Below are 15,440 nucleotides of genomic sequence, written 5' to 3' on the forward strand. Positions count from 1 at the left end.
GTGGACAAGGCACGGTGCAGTAGAGAATCTTGGATCTGCCAAAAGACGCCATACTCCTCGATACTTTGGAATTCCTGAGGTTGCCATCAGGTGGTATTGGTTTTTAGAGTTGGATTAATCCGCCCATGATGGGTTGACCCGATCCACTTTATTTGAAAATAAACAACCTTTCAATGGCACATATTGGATATCTCATAATTACTAAAGATAGTTAATTTCTGTCTCTATATATATGGGCAGTTGCAAAACAAAAAAATAATAAGAGAAAGGGGAGAACAATGTATAAAGAAAAAAACAGAAGAAGAGTAATTTTTCTCTATATTTTTTCTGACAAAAGGAGTTCTTGAGTTGTGATCAACAAGCATTTTTCAATTATGTAATTATGCTTATGGCTAGTAATACAATCCGATCTACAACAGGTAAGTATGTTTTCAATCTGTTTTGATTATGATAAATTTTCCCACATGTGGATACCTTGTTGGGGTGTTGAGAGAAGCAATGGTTAGCCATGGCTGTCACATGTATCATGGACACAGAAAGCTTGATATTTGGGATAAACCACCAAGGTATATGTGGATGCTTAAGGATTCTTCATGGATTCGAGGAGGGGCGCAGTGCTTTGGAAGCACTCCCAAGTCCCCAAACCTATAGGTAGGAGCCACTATGGCAAAATTGCGAGATAAGGTGGTGCTACGCCTAGATGGTCTCATGCGATGCTGCTCGGGCAATGTTGGTTGGATGTGCTAGCCATATTATGTGAAGAGGATTTTCGCGAGATTTGACATTGGGGAGTTGTGAGGACCCATGCGGGCGTGTGTTTAGTCTCACATCAGTTATTCGTTGGATAGATTTTAGGTACTTATACAGGATCAAGAAACCAAATAATAACTTCTGGCTAGCCATTTTGGGTGAGATCCTGAGTTGTTGCAGGAGTTGTTCGGCTGCCAATGCATTCTTGATCTTTGTGGTAGAGTGTAGAGGCAATGTGGGACTAATGGGGCAAGGCTTTGTCCTTCCTTGAAGGAAAGTCTCATGAGCATTATAGGGGGGCATATCTTATGGGGATGCGCAAGGGCGATCAATTATGGACCACAAGGGCGGATGAAGGAATATTAGTCAGGTATTGTGTCATGGAGTTGAACTAAGGATTAAGGACCGCTAAGAGGTTTGTGTAGGAATAGTATGGCTCAAAGGTTGAAACAATTGAATATATTTATTTGTGTGGGAAAAATTAATGCGCACGTAATGTCTCGGGCCGCGTGCGCATTTGCTAGCGGGCGTTCATTGGCGTCTGCTGGGACTCATGTGGGCGCGCGCTAGCGGGCGCGCACTGGTGCCCGCTAGTGCATGCTGTTGCCAGCGTTTGCGGGCGCTGGAACCGCGTCCGCGGAAAGCGGATGCATGCCCGCATCTGCTGGCCACAAGAAGATCGCGGACGTGTCTGCAAAAATTACAATAAAGCTCCTGCTAAAAACCCTATATATATCCCTTGTTTTTCCTCCTTTCGGTACACGAAAAAATAGAAAAAAATGCTGAAAAAATTATGGAGAAAACTTCTTCCTCCTCTTAGCCACTTCTGATTTTTATTCAGCAAAGTTTATTTTATTTCTTTTATTTTGTTCTTCGCTGGATCTGCAAGTCCGATCGGATTCGATTTGGCTTCTTCCGAGACGTACCAAAGAAGAAGTTTAGGGTCGTCGTATCTCTAAAGAGGATTGTCGGGAGATCCGTACGTAGGGACAAACACTTCTTTGAGACAACATATACACGCTTAGACCTGCCTTTAATCAGGCTATTTCCTCAAACTTTTATTTTAAATTTAATATTAGTAGATCCGTAGAATTTGCAATTTTGTGTTTTAAATTTATTAAATGAATAGATTTATTTTGTGCAAGAATAGAATTTTTTTTGTACTATAATAAATTTATTTTGATACCGAATAATATATATAAATATATATATAATTTTTTTTAAATTATTTAGATGATATATTGCTAACAATTTGGTAGGTAGACTCGGATGTTAGCGCCACGACAATGTGCAGTGATGTGCGAGTAGGCCATGAAAAAGAATGCTAGAAAGGTACGGTCATGGGCCTTCATCATCAGGATAGAGTGCAGTGATGTGCGAACATGCCATGAATATTATTGAGCGATATGGGTATGGATGGGAAGGCATACCCAAGATGCAAGATCGAGATCGTAGCACGAGAGCTTGTGGAGGAGCTGGATGGTGAATCTCGGGAGGGCTTGCATGTGCATGATCTACCCTCTCCTTGATGGGATGCAGGGCATGTTAGCTTGATGGTTTGGTTGGGCGACTACAGGATGGTGTTCCCATAGTCTTATATATAGCCATGACATTGCATGGTCGTGTAATGTAAGTTTGATCTGTGTATTTTCGAAGCATAACATTGTGGCTTGTGGATCGACAGTATAGTGGATATATTGTGGCATGGAAGTACTTTGCTGGAAATTATGAGATTTAAGTGAGCAGTACTTGGCTCGTGGGGGCAAAGCCATGGAATCAACCTAGAGATAGTGAATTGTGGCGCATTTTTTGGAAGAGTTTATACTATAGCATGAAGGTGTAAATGAGCATTATGTTTGGCCTAAGGGGTCAAGATTGTTTGCAGGCACTCGAGGGTGTCCCATATTTTTAGTTTGATAGAGTTGCCAAGCAAGAGCATAAAGGTATATATTTGGCTATGTGGTTGGACTGCTGTCCATATATATATATATATTGTGTGTGTGTATGTGTGGTTGGACTGCTGTTTCTATATATATATATATATATATGTGTGTGTGTGTCGTTGGACTGCGGTCTCTATATATGTGTGTGTGTAATGAAAGGACTCAAGAGGCTGATCTTGGTACAAAGCATGCTAGGGCCTGCACCGCTTTCCACACGTGTCGTGAGGGGGAACAACTGATCGATTGGCTTGCAATGAACTGTATTGGAAATCTAAATTTCTTCGTGGCTGTCGACTTACCTATATCCACATATTGTATTAGTGGTGATAGTTATTTTGATAGATATATCAAGGCTAGCAAAGCTAAAAAATGAGAAGGTGCCTCGTAATCTCGAATAACAAATCAGTTTACTTTGTTATTATAGCTGGCATTAAAAAAAAAAGATTTTCTATTTTCATTTGACTTGATCGAGATAGGATCTCTAAGTGTACATGTTACTTAGATTCATTATCAAAAAAGATTTGGTGGATATGATAAATTGATGTCAGAAATGATGTGTCTTATCTATTGTGTTGCTAAACTTGCAAGGGATTTTTACGGCCATTTGGCTTGATGTAGGTGGGTTGAGCAAGAGCCCAACCAAAGTCACTTTGTCTATTCTTTTAAAATTTTGCTAGGTTAGAACTCAGTTTGGCTCTGTTCCAGACCATTCAAATACTTGAAGTAGGATTTCCTATCCCAAACTTAGTTCGGATACTCAATTATAGCCCCCGTGAGTACCGTGATGGTCGAGGATAGAAAATCCTACTTAAAAATCTATATATTTTGGTAGTCTTTACTATAATTATCAAGTAGGTGGGTATATATATGAACATTTTTGGTAGTTAGGTATTATATTTTACTATAATTTAATAATCATAACTTAGTAAATTTAACTCTATCTTTAGTTTAAAATCTATAGGCCGTGATCAATAAATATATTTTTAATTTATTCTTAGTATGCTAACACATTTGATATGGTTCAAGTTTTTTTTTTTTTTTTTTAACTCACTTGGTGCATAGATTTAGAGTTGCCAAAATGGTTGAATTTTGGTTCATAGGCTTTTTTTATATTATAAATCAAATATATGAGTCTTCAATTTAGATGATATATATTAATTTTAAAATCATTAAATTTATTATAAAAAAATAATATAAAATACGTAGTCCAATTATTATTATTTTGTAACATTTTAGTAATTCAATGTACAATTTTGATTAACTTATTCTTCCTTTTTGGTAAATTTTATTGGATACATTCGTTTTTTTTGGTAAGGTTTCTTCTGGTAACATTCCTTTTTTGGTAATTTCATCTTTTAGTTACATTCTTTTTTGATAATTCGACACCCGAGAATTACCTGGCTCAATCCATAATTCAGCTATCTCAACAAAAACAGCACCAAACCCTGCTTGGATGACATGGCAATCAACTACTGGCACTGGGTCCAGTACACAATAATATGGGTCCCATCAGAAGGGACACGTCGGACGAAAAACTCTGTTCGCTGTTTGACATCACAGCCATATAAGGTAAATACCGAAAGAGCCCTTCCGTTTTATATCCAAAGAGCTCGCCCTCAGCCATTGTCTTCTTCTTCGCGAAGATGTTACGGTCGTCGCTCCACCGAGGTAGTGATCTCACGTCCTCCTCCCAAACCCTAACCCTATTTCTTTTCTCTAACTCGATCCCTCTTTCTCTCTACTGTTGTAGCTACTGCTTTCCGGCCATGGAGATCGCCGGCCGCCACCCTCGGTATCCTCCGCTTCTCGACCTCGGCCGCAGAGTCTCCGAGTCACGGGGCCCCTCCTGTGAGTGTTAGATTCAGTTCTCCAGTCAAATTCTAGAGCTTTCTTTTGATCTTTATGTGCACATGCTTGCCTTTTTTTTTTGGGAAAAAGAAGATATGATTTGATATCGAATGGCAGCCAAGAGTGCGGAATCTCATCGGGGGGGAATTCTTGGAATCCCAATCTGAAGCTTTGATCGATGTCATAAACCCAGTATGATCCGAAATCCCTCTATTGCTTCCACTGAATAACTGTTCGGTTGTTCCATTTATAGTATTGATTGATTGATTTCTGTTCACGATGGTAGGCTACGCAAGAGGTGGTCTCTAGGGTTCCGCTAATTACTAACGAGGAGTTCAAAGCTGCAGTGAGTGCAGCGAAGAGTGCTTTCCCAAAATGGAGGAACACACCCGTCACCGCGAGGCAGCGGATCATGTTCAAGCTCCAAGAACTCATCCGGAGGGACATGGTGAGAGTGTTGTAGATTTATATAACTGAGGGTTTAGCTGTGTTTTTATCTCTCTAATGCTGGGACTTCGGGGTGCAATGATGGTGCTTGTCTCAGGATAAGCTTGCCTTGAATATTACCACTGAACAAGGAAAGACGCTCAAGGATGCCCAGGGTGATGTTTTTCGTGGCTTAGGTCAGTTTAAGATTAATAAAGTCTCCATCTTGATTTAGTCTTGAAGCTAATTTGATGCTTGAGTCGATATATATGGCTAATCTAGCTATGCAGCGTCCAGAAATTGTGGACTTTAGCGTAGATTTTAGTCATTGAAGTTGTAGGTAAGATTTGTTGATTTAGTTATTAGAAGAGGTCAGTCAATAACAGTTGCGTGTTTGCTCTTGCAGAGGTGGTGGAGCATGCTTGTGGAATGGCTACTCTTGAGATGGGCGAGTTCGTTTCCAATGTTTCAACTGGTATTGATACATATAGCATTAGGGAGCCACTTGGCGTGTGTGCAGGGATATGTCCGTTTAATTTTCCTGCAATGATTCCATTATGGGTATGCCTACATTAACCCTTTTCAAGTATCTTTTCTTTTTCCTTTCCTTTTCTTTTTTTTATTTTTTTATAATGAGGTCCATGCATCAGTACATATTTTACTGATCGATCTGCAGCATGCGAGATTTGTTTAACAAGACACATCTAGATTGTTTGTCACATATCTCCTTTAAGAAAGCTGAACTCTTTTGTTTTGGATCTGCTTTATAAAAATATATTTTTTCCTATCAATTATTGTATGCAGATGTTCCCTATCGCAGTTACGTCTGGCAACACCTTCATTCTAAAGCCATCAGAGAAAGATCCAGGTGACCCATCCTATTCTGTTATTAATAGTTTGTTGGTGTATAAATAGAGCAAGAGTATTATGTTATTAATGACATAGAAGATGCATATAACACAGTCCTATGTAACTTTGCATGCAGACTTCTTATGGGTATCATATATGGCCACTATAGAAATAACAACAAGAAAAATAAATTTTATTTAATCTTAAACTTTAGTTCCAACTTTTCGAGGTCTGGGAAATCACTTAGGGGTGGAGGGACGGGAGAGGGTGGGGGCCCTGGGGGCACGTCACCCATCCCCTCCCCAAAGCTGGGGAGAAATACTTGCAACCCTTTCAGTTCAGAGACACATGCTAGGTGTGCCCCCTCCTCATCAACTCCCATGTCAAGCCCCAAGACTCCCTTGTCTAGCTTCTAGGTTCAGACAAAATGCCCCTCCTGCACTGGGAGTAAAGACTTTGATGATGCAATAGATTTGGTATTTGAGTGCTGGTGCAAGATAAATTAAAGAACTTGTCGACTTATTTGAGAAAAAAAATGGTCAAAGAATTAATTCTTTTGTGGACAAAGAACTTGCTTGGCACAGTGAATATTTTTTGGAGTATGGAATCTTTGCGTGCAACCCTCTCGAAAGGGTTTATTGTGAAGAAACCTACAGAGTTGCATCAATAAAATTTGTATTTTAGGGGAAGTTAATTTCCAACCTTCAGTCATAGATGATTATGTCTTATTTTACACCAGCCCAATCATTTTTGGATTTTTGTGTTATAGACAATTATGTCTTATTTTACACACATGAGCTAAAAGCTTAATAATGGCAAACACAAGGCCTGCAAGATAAGATAACTTGAGCGCACTCTTGTATACCCACCCTCCTTGCTTCTGTTTGTATAGTTGAACTTACGGTTTTAACTGAACCTTTTGAACCAACCAAGCATTTCTTCCAAATTTAATGGTCGTACCCAATATGAATCCATTAACAAAAAAAATAAGTGTATGCATTCTTAAAAGAAAAGTGTGTCGTCCATTGCTAAATTGATGGGAACTATTTTGATTTAAATTTGTTGTTTATTGACCTCTACTAGTATAAGTGCAAGGCTTAGCAGTAATACTCTCTTAGGAATGTTGACTTCACAATTTGAAATATTCCCATAAGATCTTTGTTTCTACATGCTTGAAGGGACTTGTTTATTTATTATTGTTTTTTTCATTTGCACTTTTCCATGCACACATGCTCTATCCCCGACATGAACCCACTCTTATCGTATAGTGGGATGGAATTTACAGGCTACTCACATGCCTAGTACATGCAACACACTAGTGATCCCCCACAAAAAATTTCTGGCTACGCACATGATCTTGCCCTCTACACTGAAATCTGAAAGATCAAAATGTTGAATTTTGCTGGAGTGTCTTCTGATGCTCATTTTGTATCATGAGCATTCATCTTTATCACCAATTAGATGAAGATAATCACAATGTGCTGCCCCACACTTCACATTTTTAATGGAAAGCGGACAGTACACTTCTTATTTGGAAGCTGTCATTGCTTAATTTGTGAGTTAATTTGTTATTCTATGCTGCATGTATTCTTTAAAATACCCTGCACCGCCCCCCCCCCCCCCCCCCCCCCCCCCCCCCCGCGGCCCCAGGAAAGGGGAAAAATCCATTCCATGAGCTGATTGATTGCATCAAAGGTTGATCATCTCCTATTAACGTCAGTCCTGAAAAGTTCCAGCTTCTACCAAAAATAGAAGTTCTGGTTTCTCTGACATGTGCTGCAAAATAATAAGAAATCTCATGTTCAAAGTCAATGAGAAGTGAGATGTTCATTTAAATTGGGCTTCTGGTTCATATTTAACATCCACTGACTGAAAATAGGTGGAGCTAAATCCAGAATTTACGAATTTGATAGTAATTCACAGTTTAAAGTTCATCATCAATAGTTTTTAAGTTTTAGCTTCAAATGCAAGTGCTGAACATCGTAATTTTTTTTAAAATTTTTTCTCATGTTGAAGCAAAGCGAAGTTGAATATGTTATCTTGAATTGGAAGTCATAAAAGGTTATCTATGTATCTTCTGTAATTATCATTAAGGCTTGTAAACTATTTGCATAAAATGTGTGTGTATATATTTTTTTTTTTTTAAAAAATGAAAAATGAGTTGATACACAGAAAATGAAATTAAACAGAAACTGTTACATGAGGTTAAATCATTGTGTTGTTCTTCTTTCAGGGGCAGCCATGATGCTTGCAGAGCTAGCAATGGAGGCTGGTTTACCTGATGGAGTCTTAAATGTTGTTCATGGTACCAATGTAAGGATTGCTTTAGCAACTTGCATATTTTGCACTGTAATACTGTTTTTAGGCTTTAAAATATGTAATTCAAATGTTACCATTCTATTATGGCACTTGTCTAGTTTCAGAAATATACCCATCAGGCTCTGGAAATCAGAGAAGCACCATCTCTGCAGAGTTGCTTGGGGATTCACTTATGTTAGATTTCTCCTAGCCATGTTAAACAAATTCAATTAATATACAGGGAATATGACATTTATCCATTGTTTAGCATGTACTTTGAATAGTATATTTATCAACTCTTGTATCAACTGCACCTTATGCAACTGATACAATTACTGTTGAGATTTGATAGGCATTCCTTTCAAGATATTTATATATTTCCTGCCGAGTTAATTTGTTGTTTATCCACCCTGGGCTAATTGTTTAACTTCTGACATATCTTAAATCTGGACAGGACGTAGTTAATAATATCTGCGATGATGAAGACATTAAGGCTATATCATTTGTTGGTTCAAACACGGTAAGTTAACCATTTGCTAGGCCTAAACATTTTATTTATTGATAGTAGACATTAGACCTAATTTACTTTTGCATGGGATAAATTATCAACCAGATTATGGCGGAAATGTTGTTGATCTAATTTGATATAGAAATTTGTTGACGCAAGTTTGTTGTTGTTTAGATGGTCCTTATAGATGTAAATGTAAGTGGATTAAGGGGCATGATGTTTGATATTCCAGGTTTTTTATCCATATCAGACTTATTTTGACTTCATTTATAGGCTGGGATGCATATATATGCCAGAGCTTCTGCTAAGGGAAAACGTGTTCAGGTAAACTGGTTTCTTTATCTGAAAAGAATGCTATCAATTGTTTTTCCTGCTAAACATTTTTGGTTAGTGCTTGCCACATATAATACATATCAGATACATGTGCTATTGATTAGTTGCCTTTCTTCAGTCAAACATGGGTGCAAAGAACCATGCAATCATCATGCCTGATGCAACTGTAGATGCTACTTTAGATGCGTTGGTTGCTGCTGGTTTTGGTGCTGCGGGGCAAAGGTGCATGGCACTCAGTACTGTAGTTTTTGTTGGAGGCTCAAAACCATGGTAAAATTTATTTGATTAAAAGTTTTTTGCGATAATTATGCTGCATTCTTATGTATTTTGGTATTGAATATAATGGTAGAAGTCTATATATGTCCCAAGTGCTGAAGCATTTAGAGTTTGATTAGTTGAAGATGTCACTTCTTACTAGCATTAATATTTTCAGGGAGGACGAACTTATTAAACGTGCCAAAGCACTGAAGGTAAATGCAGGAATTCAGCCTGGGGCAGACCTTGGTCCAGTGATCAGTAGACAGGTGTGGTTTATAAGAATATTGAGCTTGTTATTTTATGGATAGATAATTATACACAAGTTGTCATGTAGTAAGTCTGGCCATCAATTGATACTATGCAATCAAGCAATTGACAGCAAGCTATCTCGTCTATATTGAGTCATTTATGTCTTTATACATGGGCCAGGCAAAGAATCACATAATGTTTTCTGTAAAATGGAGAACTTTTTCGGACTCTTTTCATTTGCCTCAGTTTTGGATTAATTTCAACCACAGATTGTAAATTGAAGCCAAACATTCTGCTTCAACAAGTTTGATGGCTATGTTAGGATGCCTTATTGTCCTGAGAAAGTTCCCATGTTATGTTATCGTCATTGCATTATATAAATGCTGCTTTCAAATTAAAAAATATCTGCCAAACTATTAACCTACTTACAGATCCATGCTGATTGTGTCATTGACGGTAAATTGTTTAGTTAGAGATGACATGCTGGCAACAATGAGGTAGATCACTCACCCAATCGCGGAGGATATGGAAATCCTTTCCATGTTGTGTGAGGGAGAAAAAGAGCATGCTGCGACTCAGAATTGTAAACAACAATGTACTGCCTCTCATTTTGGAATTCTTGTGTTGTTACAAATTTGTTGTTTCAACTCTAAATCACTAATTACTGAAGAGGAGAAGCATGATTTGCATGTTTTTTGGTTGGAAATTACGGTTGGGTGGATAGAGTGGAATATGCTTTTGGATCAATGTAACTGTGACATTCTTCTCAGAGGAAAAAGATGCCTATAAACAAGTTAAGGCTGTTAATGTGGATGAGTTATAAATGGGCAATGAAGATGAATACAATAAACAGGCACCATGAAGATGATGATATGAATGTGATGTGTTGTGCTTTGAAAGGAGGGATTAAAACTGGATATAACAGATGGTAAACAGGACCTAAAAAAAAAGGGTGGCTTGGCTATGTGTTTAAAGCCTTGAAAAGAGAAGAAGAGCTAAGATAACTGGAATGGAATTGTGAGAAGGTTCTAGAGAAAGTTTACGGTATTGTTATGATAAGGCTTGTTATTGTGGCTATGCTTTGATTAATATTATTCTCAAATCATATTCTTCGAGCCATCAAATATTTTGCTGAATTTTTGGTCTATAACTTGAATGATATGTTCTATTTTGCATCAGCAAACTATGATTATGTACTATGTTTGTTTGCTTTGTTCTCTCAGTGATTCTTCATTGGCTAGTTGTGTGCTAGATTTACGTTATCTTCAGTGGTCTTATGGACCTTGCATTTCTCTTGACATTTTTGTTTCTTGTATCTTTTGACTTGCTTCTGTTCAACAGGCAAAGGACCGCATTTGCAGATTGATCCAAGGTGGCATTGAAAGTGGGGCTAGAGTTGTGCTTGATGGCAGGGACATTGTGGTAACTACTTGGACCCAGCATGCTGATCTTTTCAACATTTAATCTTGTTTTCAGTAGCATATTCAACTTATTACGTGTTTTCCGTGATTAATTGAATTTTATTTCTATTGATGCTGCAACTGTTGAAGGTTTAACCATAGAAATTTGGAAACCGCATTGGCATTAAGATATTGATATATTACATCACAGAAAGATAGTAACAGGAAGTCTCATTTAATTTTCGGGTGATATTTTTAACCTTAAGAAGGATTAGAGGTAATTTCAGGATTTGCTTAGATGTTAGCTCTTTTCTGTCTATTGCTATTGTCAATGTCTTGTATAACTATCAGTAAACTGAATATATCTATATATAGTGAGCAACAAGATCTGTTGTTTCTATATAATTTCATAAATGATATTCTAACTACTTTCTTTCTTGCATTTTGCAATACAATTGGTCCATTATGATGCAACTGAGGAGCTTTGTATTTTTACTATGGCTTTGAGAAGTGGTTAACGGACTAGCAGTTGTTGCTGTTTTAGTGGTAGTATTGCATCTACTTATTTGTGGAACTAAAAGTGGAATCAGCAATTTGCTTCCATATGTACAATATTAATGTCAGTCATTTTGGTCATGTGTAGGTTCCTGGTTATGCAGATGGGAACTTTGTCGGTCCTACCATTCTGGCTGATGTTACAAGTCATATGGAGTGTTATAAGGTATAAGGTTTACACCTTCACCATTCTCTCATTTTCTAATAATGAATATGCATCAGACTGGGTTTAGAAAATTCTGTACTTAATATTGTGGTGGCATTCAAGTAGTTGGACCCCATGCTCTTCCAAGTATAATATGACATCATTTCATTGGTATTAATCATTGGAGTAATATTTGATGGTAATGTTTCTGGAAATTAACAGGAGGAAATTTTTGGACCAGTTCTCCTTTTGATGCAGGTATGCCCAACATTGGTGCGCTTTAAATCTTTTCCTTATTTGTCATTTCTAATCTTATTCTATCAATAGGCTGACAGTCTACAAGAGGCTATCCATACAGTCAATAGTAACAAGTAATCTTTCCCCCCACCCACCCCCACCCCAACTGATGCTTTGACTTGTGATTATGTTGGTTTTTATTAACAGATCCATTCTACCTTGATAACTCAGGTATGGGAATGGAGCTTCCATATTTACTACGTCAGGTGATTCTGCAAGAAAATTTCAGAATGATATTGAGGCTGGCCAGGTAAGCTGTGCTAGACAAACATTTGAACGCCATTGTGGAGTAGAGCTAAAGCAAACCTTTCCACAAAGTCAGAAACTGATAAAAAAATGCTAAATATTCACATAATAGTTACAAGTATGGAAATTTTAAAGCAATGGTTAATAGCTTGAAAGTTTTTTTTTTTTTTTTATGTAAAAAAAAAAGCAAAACTACAAAATGATTGCTTTAAAATTGTGAAACATGCTACTGTATAAAGTCGGGACTTGTCCCTAAAGTATGTTGCAAGCGCTTGTCTTGTTTGTTACCATGAGAAAAGTTATCTTTAGCATTTGCAAATTTCTTACATGAGAATTGTATATGTGAAGGTTGGCATTAATGTGCCGATTCCAGTGCCACTGCCATTCTTCTCCTTCACCGGATCCAAGGCTTCTTTTGCTGGAGATCTAAATTTTTACGGTGCGACCATTTCCTGTGCACATGTAATTTAGATGTTAATTTACAGTTTTTCAGAAGTAGATGCACATCTAGGATCTCTAACGAGTTCACGCTTGCATATATGATCAAATTGACAGGCAAGGCAGGCGTGCAGTTCTACACTCAGATCAAAACGGTGACTCAACAGTGGAAGGATTCACCAAGCCAGGGGGTGTCACTGGCAATGCCCACATCACAGAGATAATAAAAGCATCCCTCACTGTTTTATGCATTGTCACTGGAATGCTGCATGTACTTTCTAATGGACTTGCACTATAAATATGAAAGCGTTTTCTGATTTTGTTTTTTTTCTTGGATCAGTGACACAGTAGACGCAAAACTGTACATGTTTCCATCAGTCTCTAGCATGATTCCTGATGTCATTCATGCGCAACTACTGAATAACCAATCTGATAGTTGTCCATAAGTTACGCCACCATTTTCTCTCCCCTCTCTCTCTAGTTCTCTGAGTAGTTGAAGAGCTCGACCGATGCCTAATTCGTGTTTGTCCTGATGATTCTCTTCGTCTGTTGAGCCGATATTCTTGATAACAAGGCTTATTCGGAATATATAGGCTCAATTGGCTGGCACTCATGTTGGCTATTTTTCTCTTAAACATGCTGATGCATTACATTTATTTACTGCTTCCAAGCCTGCAAGGCATGCTGTTGGTTTTTTTTTAAGCTATAAGATATGCTGGATTTAGAGACTGGCTGATAGTTAATTTTCAAGGATGAAGATGAATTTGGTTTAAGGGATCATAAGGTAGTTTGGTCTGACAGAAACTTATGATGGATCTGCCATCTAGCTTCTCACAGACAAGTATGACTGACTGTTTTCTCTCTACTAGTTTGGAGATGTTGGAACATGAAGGTCATATAGCTGGTGAAGAATGGTGGAGTTACATTAACAATTGTCTATACAACACATATTAGGAAGAAATAAAAAGAATATCACCGTCACCATATAATTATAAATACCGGGAACCTACGAGGATGACATTTATGATGTATTATGACATTCTTTGGTCATCTTGCTGCAATTGGCAATGTATATGTAGGCTTTTGTGCCATCATTTAAAATAAAAAAAATGAAAAAAAATGTAATATGACAATTTTATTTTTTACTAATGTTGGGTTATACCATCGACTCCTCTTTTTTTACTGATATTTGCATCAATTTTAACAAGATATAAGTCTTTTCATTTTTAACCCTTAGCAAATTAGCTTATGCGTCGCAACATTGCAAAATATGATGCGGCACAACGTCTTTTGATCCTCGTGACGAGGGCAAAATCCATGAAAAAATTGCTCAATATCTGGCTTCAAGACTTGGTTGCCATAAATTGGTCACCCAAGCAGTTTCCTCTTCGATCTTAAGGACGTTGCAGTGTGCTATTACAAAAAAGGCAAACAAAATCAGACTTGACTTCCAAAAATCTTCTTGATAACAGCACCCAGTCGCAAAATTAATTAATATTTTATGTGCGTGTTTTCCCTTCTTGGCAAATTGGTGTACTTCTTTTATGAGGGAGATGATGGCGATGACGAGCTCCCGCCTTGTACTCTCCTCCGGCCCCTCCGTCGACGAACGCACCGCCGTAAGCGGCGGCGGAGGAGCACGAGGAGGAATTGACGGCGGCGCTGGGATGCTGCCCTTGCCCCTGCGGTGGCCCAAGAAGATAACATAACGAGCGGTTCCGATCCCTTGCGAAGCGCTTCGTGAAGCTCCGCCTCAGCTCCTCCTATCGCCGCTCCTATGGCTCTGCCGTCGTCGTCGGACTTGCCCCCGTCCTGTACGTATCCCACCGTGCCGCATTTATCCTCTCCTCGCAGCCGGTTTTCCCTTCGGATCTCCAATCTTTTCTCTGGATTTTAATTGTGTAATTGGATTTTAACATCTGTTGTTCGTTCGCTGAATCTCTCAAAATGGTACATTTCGTTACGATTTTTTTTCTTCATGGGCAATTCTTGTCCTTGTTACTTATCCCTCAGAGAGTTTGCTGAGGTTTCTAATTGCGTAATAGTTTATATGTGTGCTTGTGCTTCATAAATTCTCTCCTGGAGAGAATTAGTGTTGACATAAATTGACGGATTGTTTGCTTTTGCTAGATGGTGCTGAGACTCCGCAAGAAATCCGTGACCCCTTTACTTCGGTTGTGCGTGTCAGCCCAAAGAATTCTCTGGGATGCAATTAATAGATTCTGTTGAAGCAGTTTTCCTGATGAAGATTCCCATGAGGTTTCGTGCACTCAACCCTCTACTTCGGTTGTGCGTGTCAGCCCAAAGAATTCTCTGGTATGCAATTAATGGATTCTGTTGTAGCAGTTTTCCTGTTGAAGATTCCCATGAGGTTTCGTGAACTGAATGGGGATTGGGGATCAAGAGGAAATGGTTTCCCAAAATTGGTTACCGTCGCCTCGCCAGATATGAGTCCTTAATGGGATCCAGATTTTAATCCAACTTGGTGTTTGTCTGAAGGGTTACGTTTATGCCATTGTATGTTTGTCATCTAGAAAAAAATGGTTTAGTTTGCATCATGATTAGAATCTACAGTTGAAACACGAGGCAAAAAGTTTAGAGTAAAATGAAACCAAAGCGATTCAATAAAACAGCTTCCAATACTAATTAGTGTAGGATATTCGTTAGAGTAATTATATTAAAGCTTTCACAACTCCTCATTATTCCCAAAGAAACCATGTGTGCTATGCATGAAAAGTGGTTAAGTTTGCATCATGATGATGAGAATCTACAGTTGAAACACGAGGCAAAAAGTTTAGAGTAAAAAGAAACCAAAGCGATTCGATAAAACAGCTTCCGATACTAATAGTGTACGATATTCGTTAGTGTAATTATATTAAAGCTTTCAGAACTCCTCA

General features: G+C 38.1%; 1 protein-coding gene across 3 annotated transcripts; it reads left to right on the forward strand.

The window, feature by feature from the left end:
- Nucleotides 1-4,302: 4,302 nt before the first annotated feature.
- LOC103710193 (methylmalonate-semialdehyde dehydrogenase [acylating], mitochondrial) lies at nucleotides 4,303-15,053 on the forward strand. Of its 3 annotated transcripts, none has more exons than XM_008795838.2 (19): nucleotides 4,303-4,361; nucleotides 4,444-4,541; nucleotides 4,659-4,733; nucleotides 4,828-4,989; nucleotides 5,086-5,164; nucleotides 5,374-5,528; nucleotides 5,772-5,835; nucleotides 8,050-8,129; nucleotides 8,569-8,634; nucleotides 8,896-8,946; nucleotides 9,074-9,225; nucleotides 9,389-9,479; nucleotides 10,804-10,884; nucleotides 11,506-11,583; nucleotides 11,785-11,820; nucleotides 11,890-11,933; nucleotides 12,031-12,109; nucleotides 12,454-12,544; nucleotides 12,661-12,989. In XM_008795838.2, exons 1-19 carry the CDS (start codon nucleotides 4,337-4,339, stop codon nucleotides 12,765-12,767), a joined length of 1,614 nt encoding a protein of 537 aa, XP_008794060.1. In that variant the 5' UTR covers nucleotides 4,303-4,336; the 3' UTR covers nucleotides 12,768-12,989. The 3 variants fall into 3 exon arrangements, 2 of the variants coding, with proteins under 2 accessions (XP_008794060.1, XP_038990447.1); XR_005515283.1 differs by lacking the exon at nucleotides 11,890-11,933 and adding an exon at nucleotides 14,674-15,053 and having other exon boundaries at nucleotides 4,315-4,364; nucleotides 12,661-14,357; XM_039134519.1 differs by having other exon boundaries at nucleotides 4,315-4,364; nucleotides 12,661-13,012.
- Nucleotides 15,054-15,440: the final 387 nt, after the last annotated feature.

This window comes from Phoenix dactylifera, chromosome 16 (genome assembly GCF_009389715.1).
Source record: "Phoenix dactylifera cultivar Barhee BC4 chromosome 16, palm_55x_up_171113_PBpolish2nd_filt_p, whole genome shotgun sequence".
Classification (NCBI taxonomy): Eukaryota; Viridiplantae; Streptophyta; class Magnoliopsida; order Arecales; family Arecaceae; genus Phoenix; species Phoenix dactylifera.

Bases quoted from the DNA above. Each gene is read 5' to 3' on its own strand.
- LOC103710193 (XM_039134519.1), top strand. From the start codon at position 4,337: ATGTTACGGTCGTCGCTCCACCGAGGTA. The intron at 5,836-8,049 runs GTGACCCATCCT...TTCTTCTTTCAG, and splicing joins GCCATCAGAGAAAGATCCAG to GGGCAGCCATGATGCTTGCA. The intron at 11,934-12,030 runs GTAATCTTTCCC...TTGATAACTCAG, and splicing joins CATACAGTCAATAGTAACAA to GTATGGGAATGGAGCTTCCA.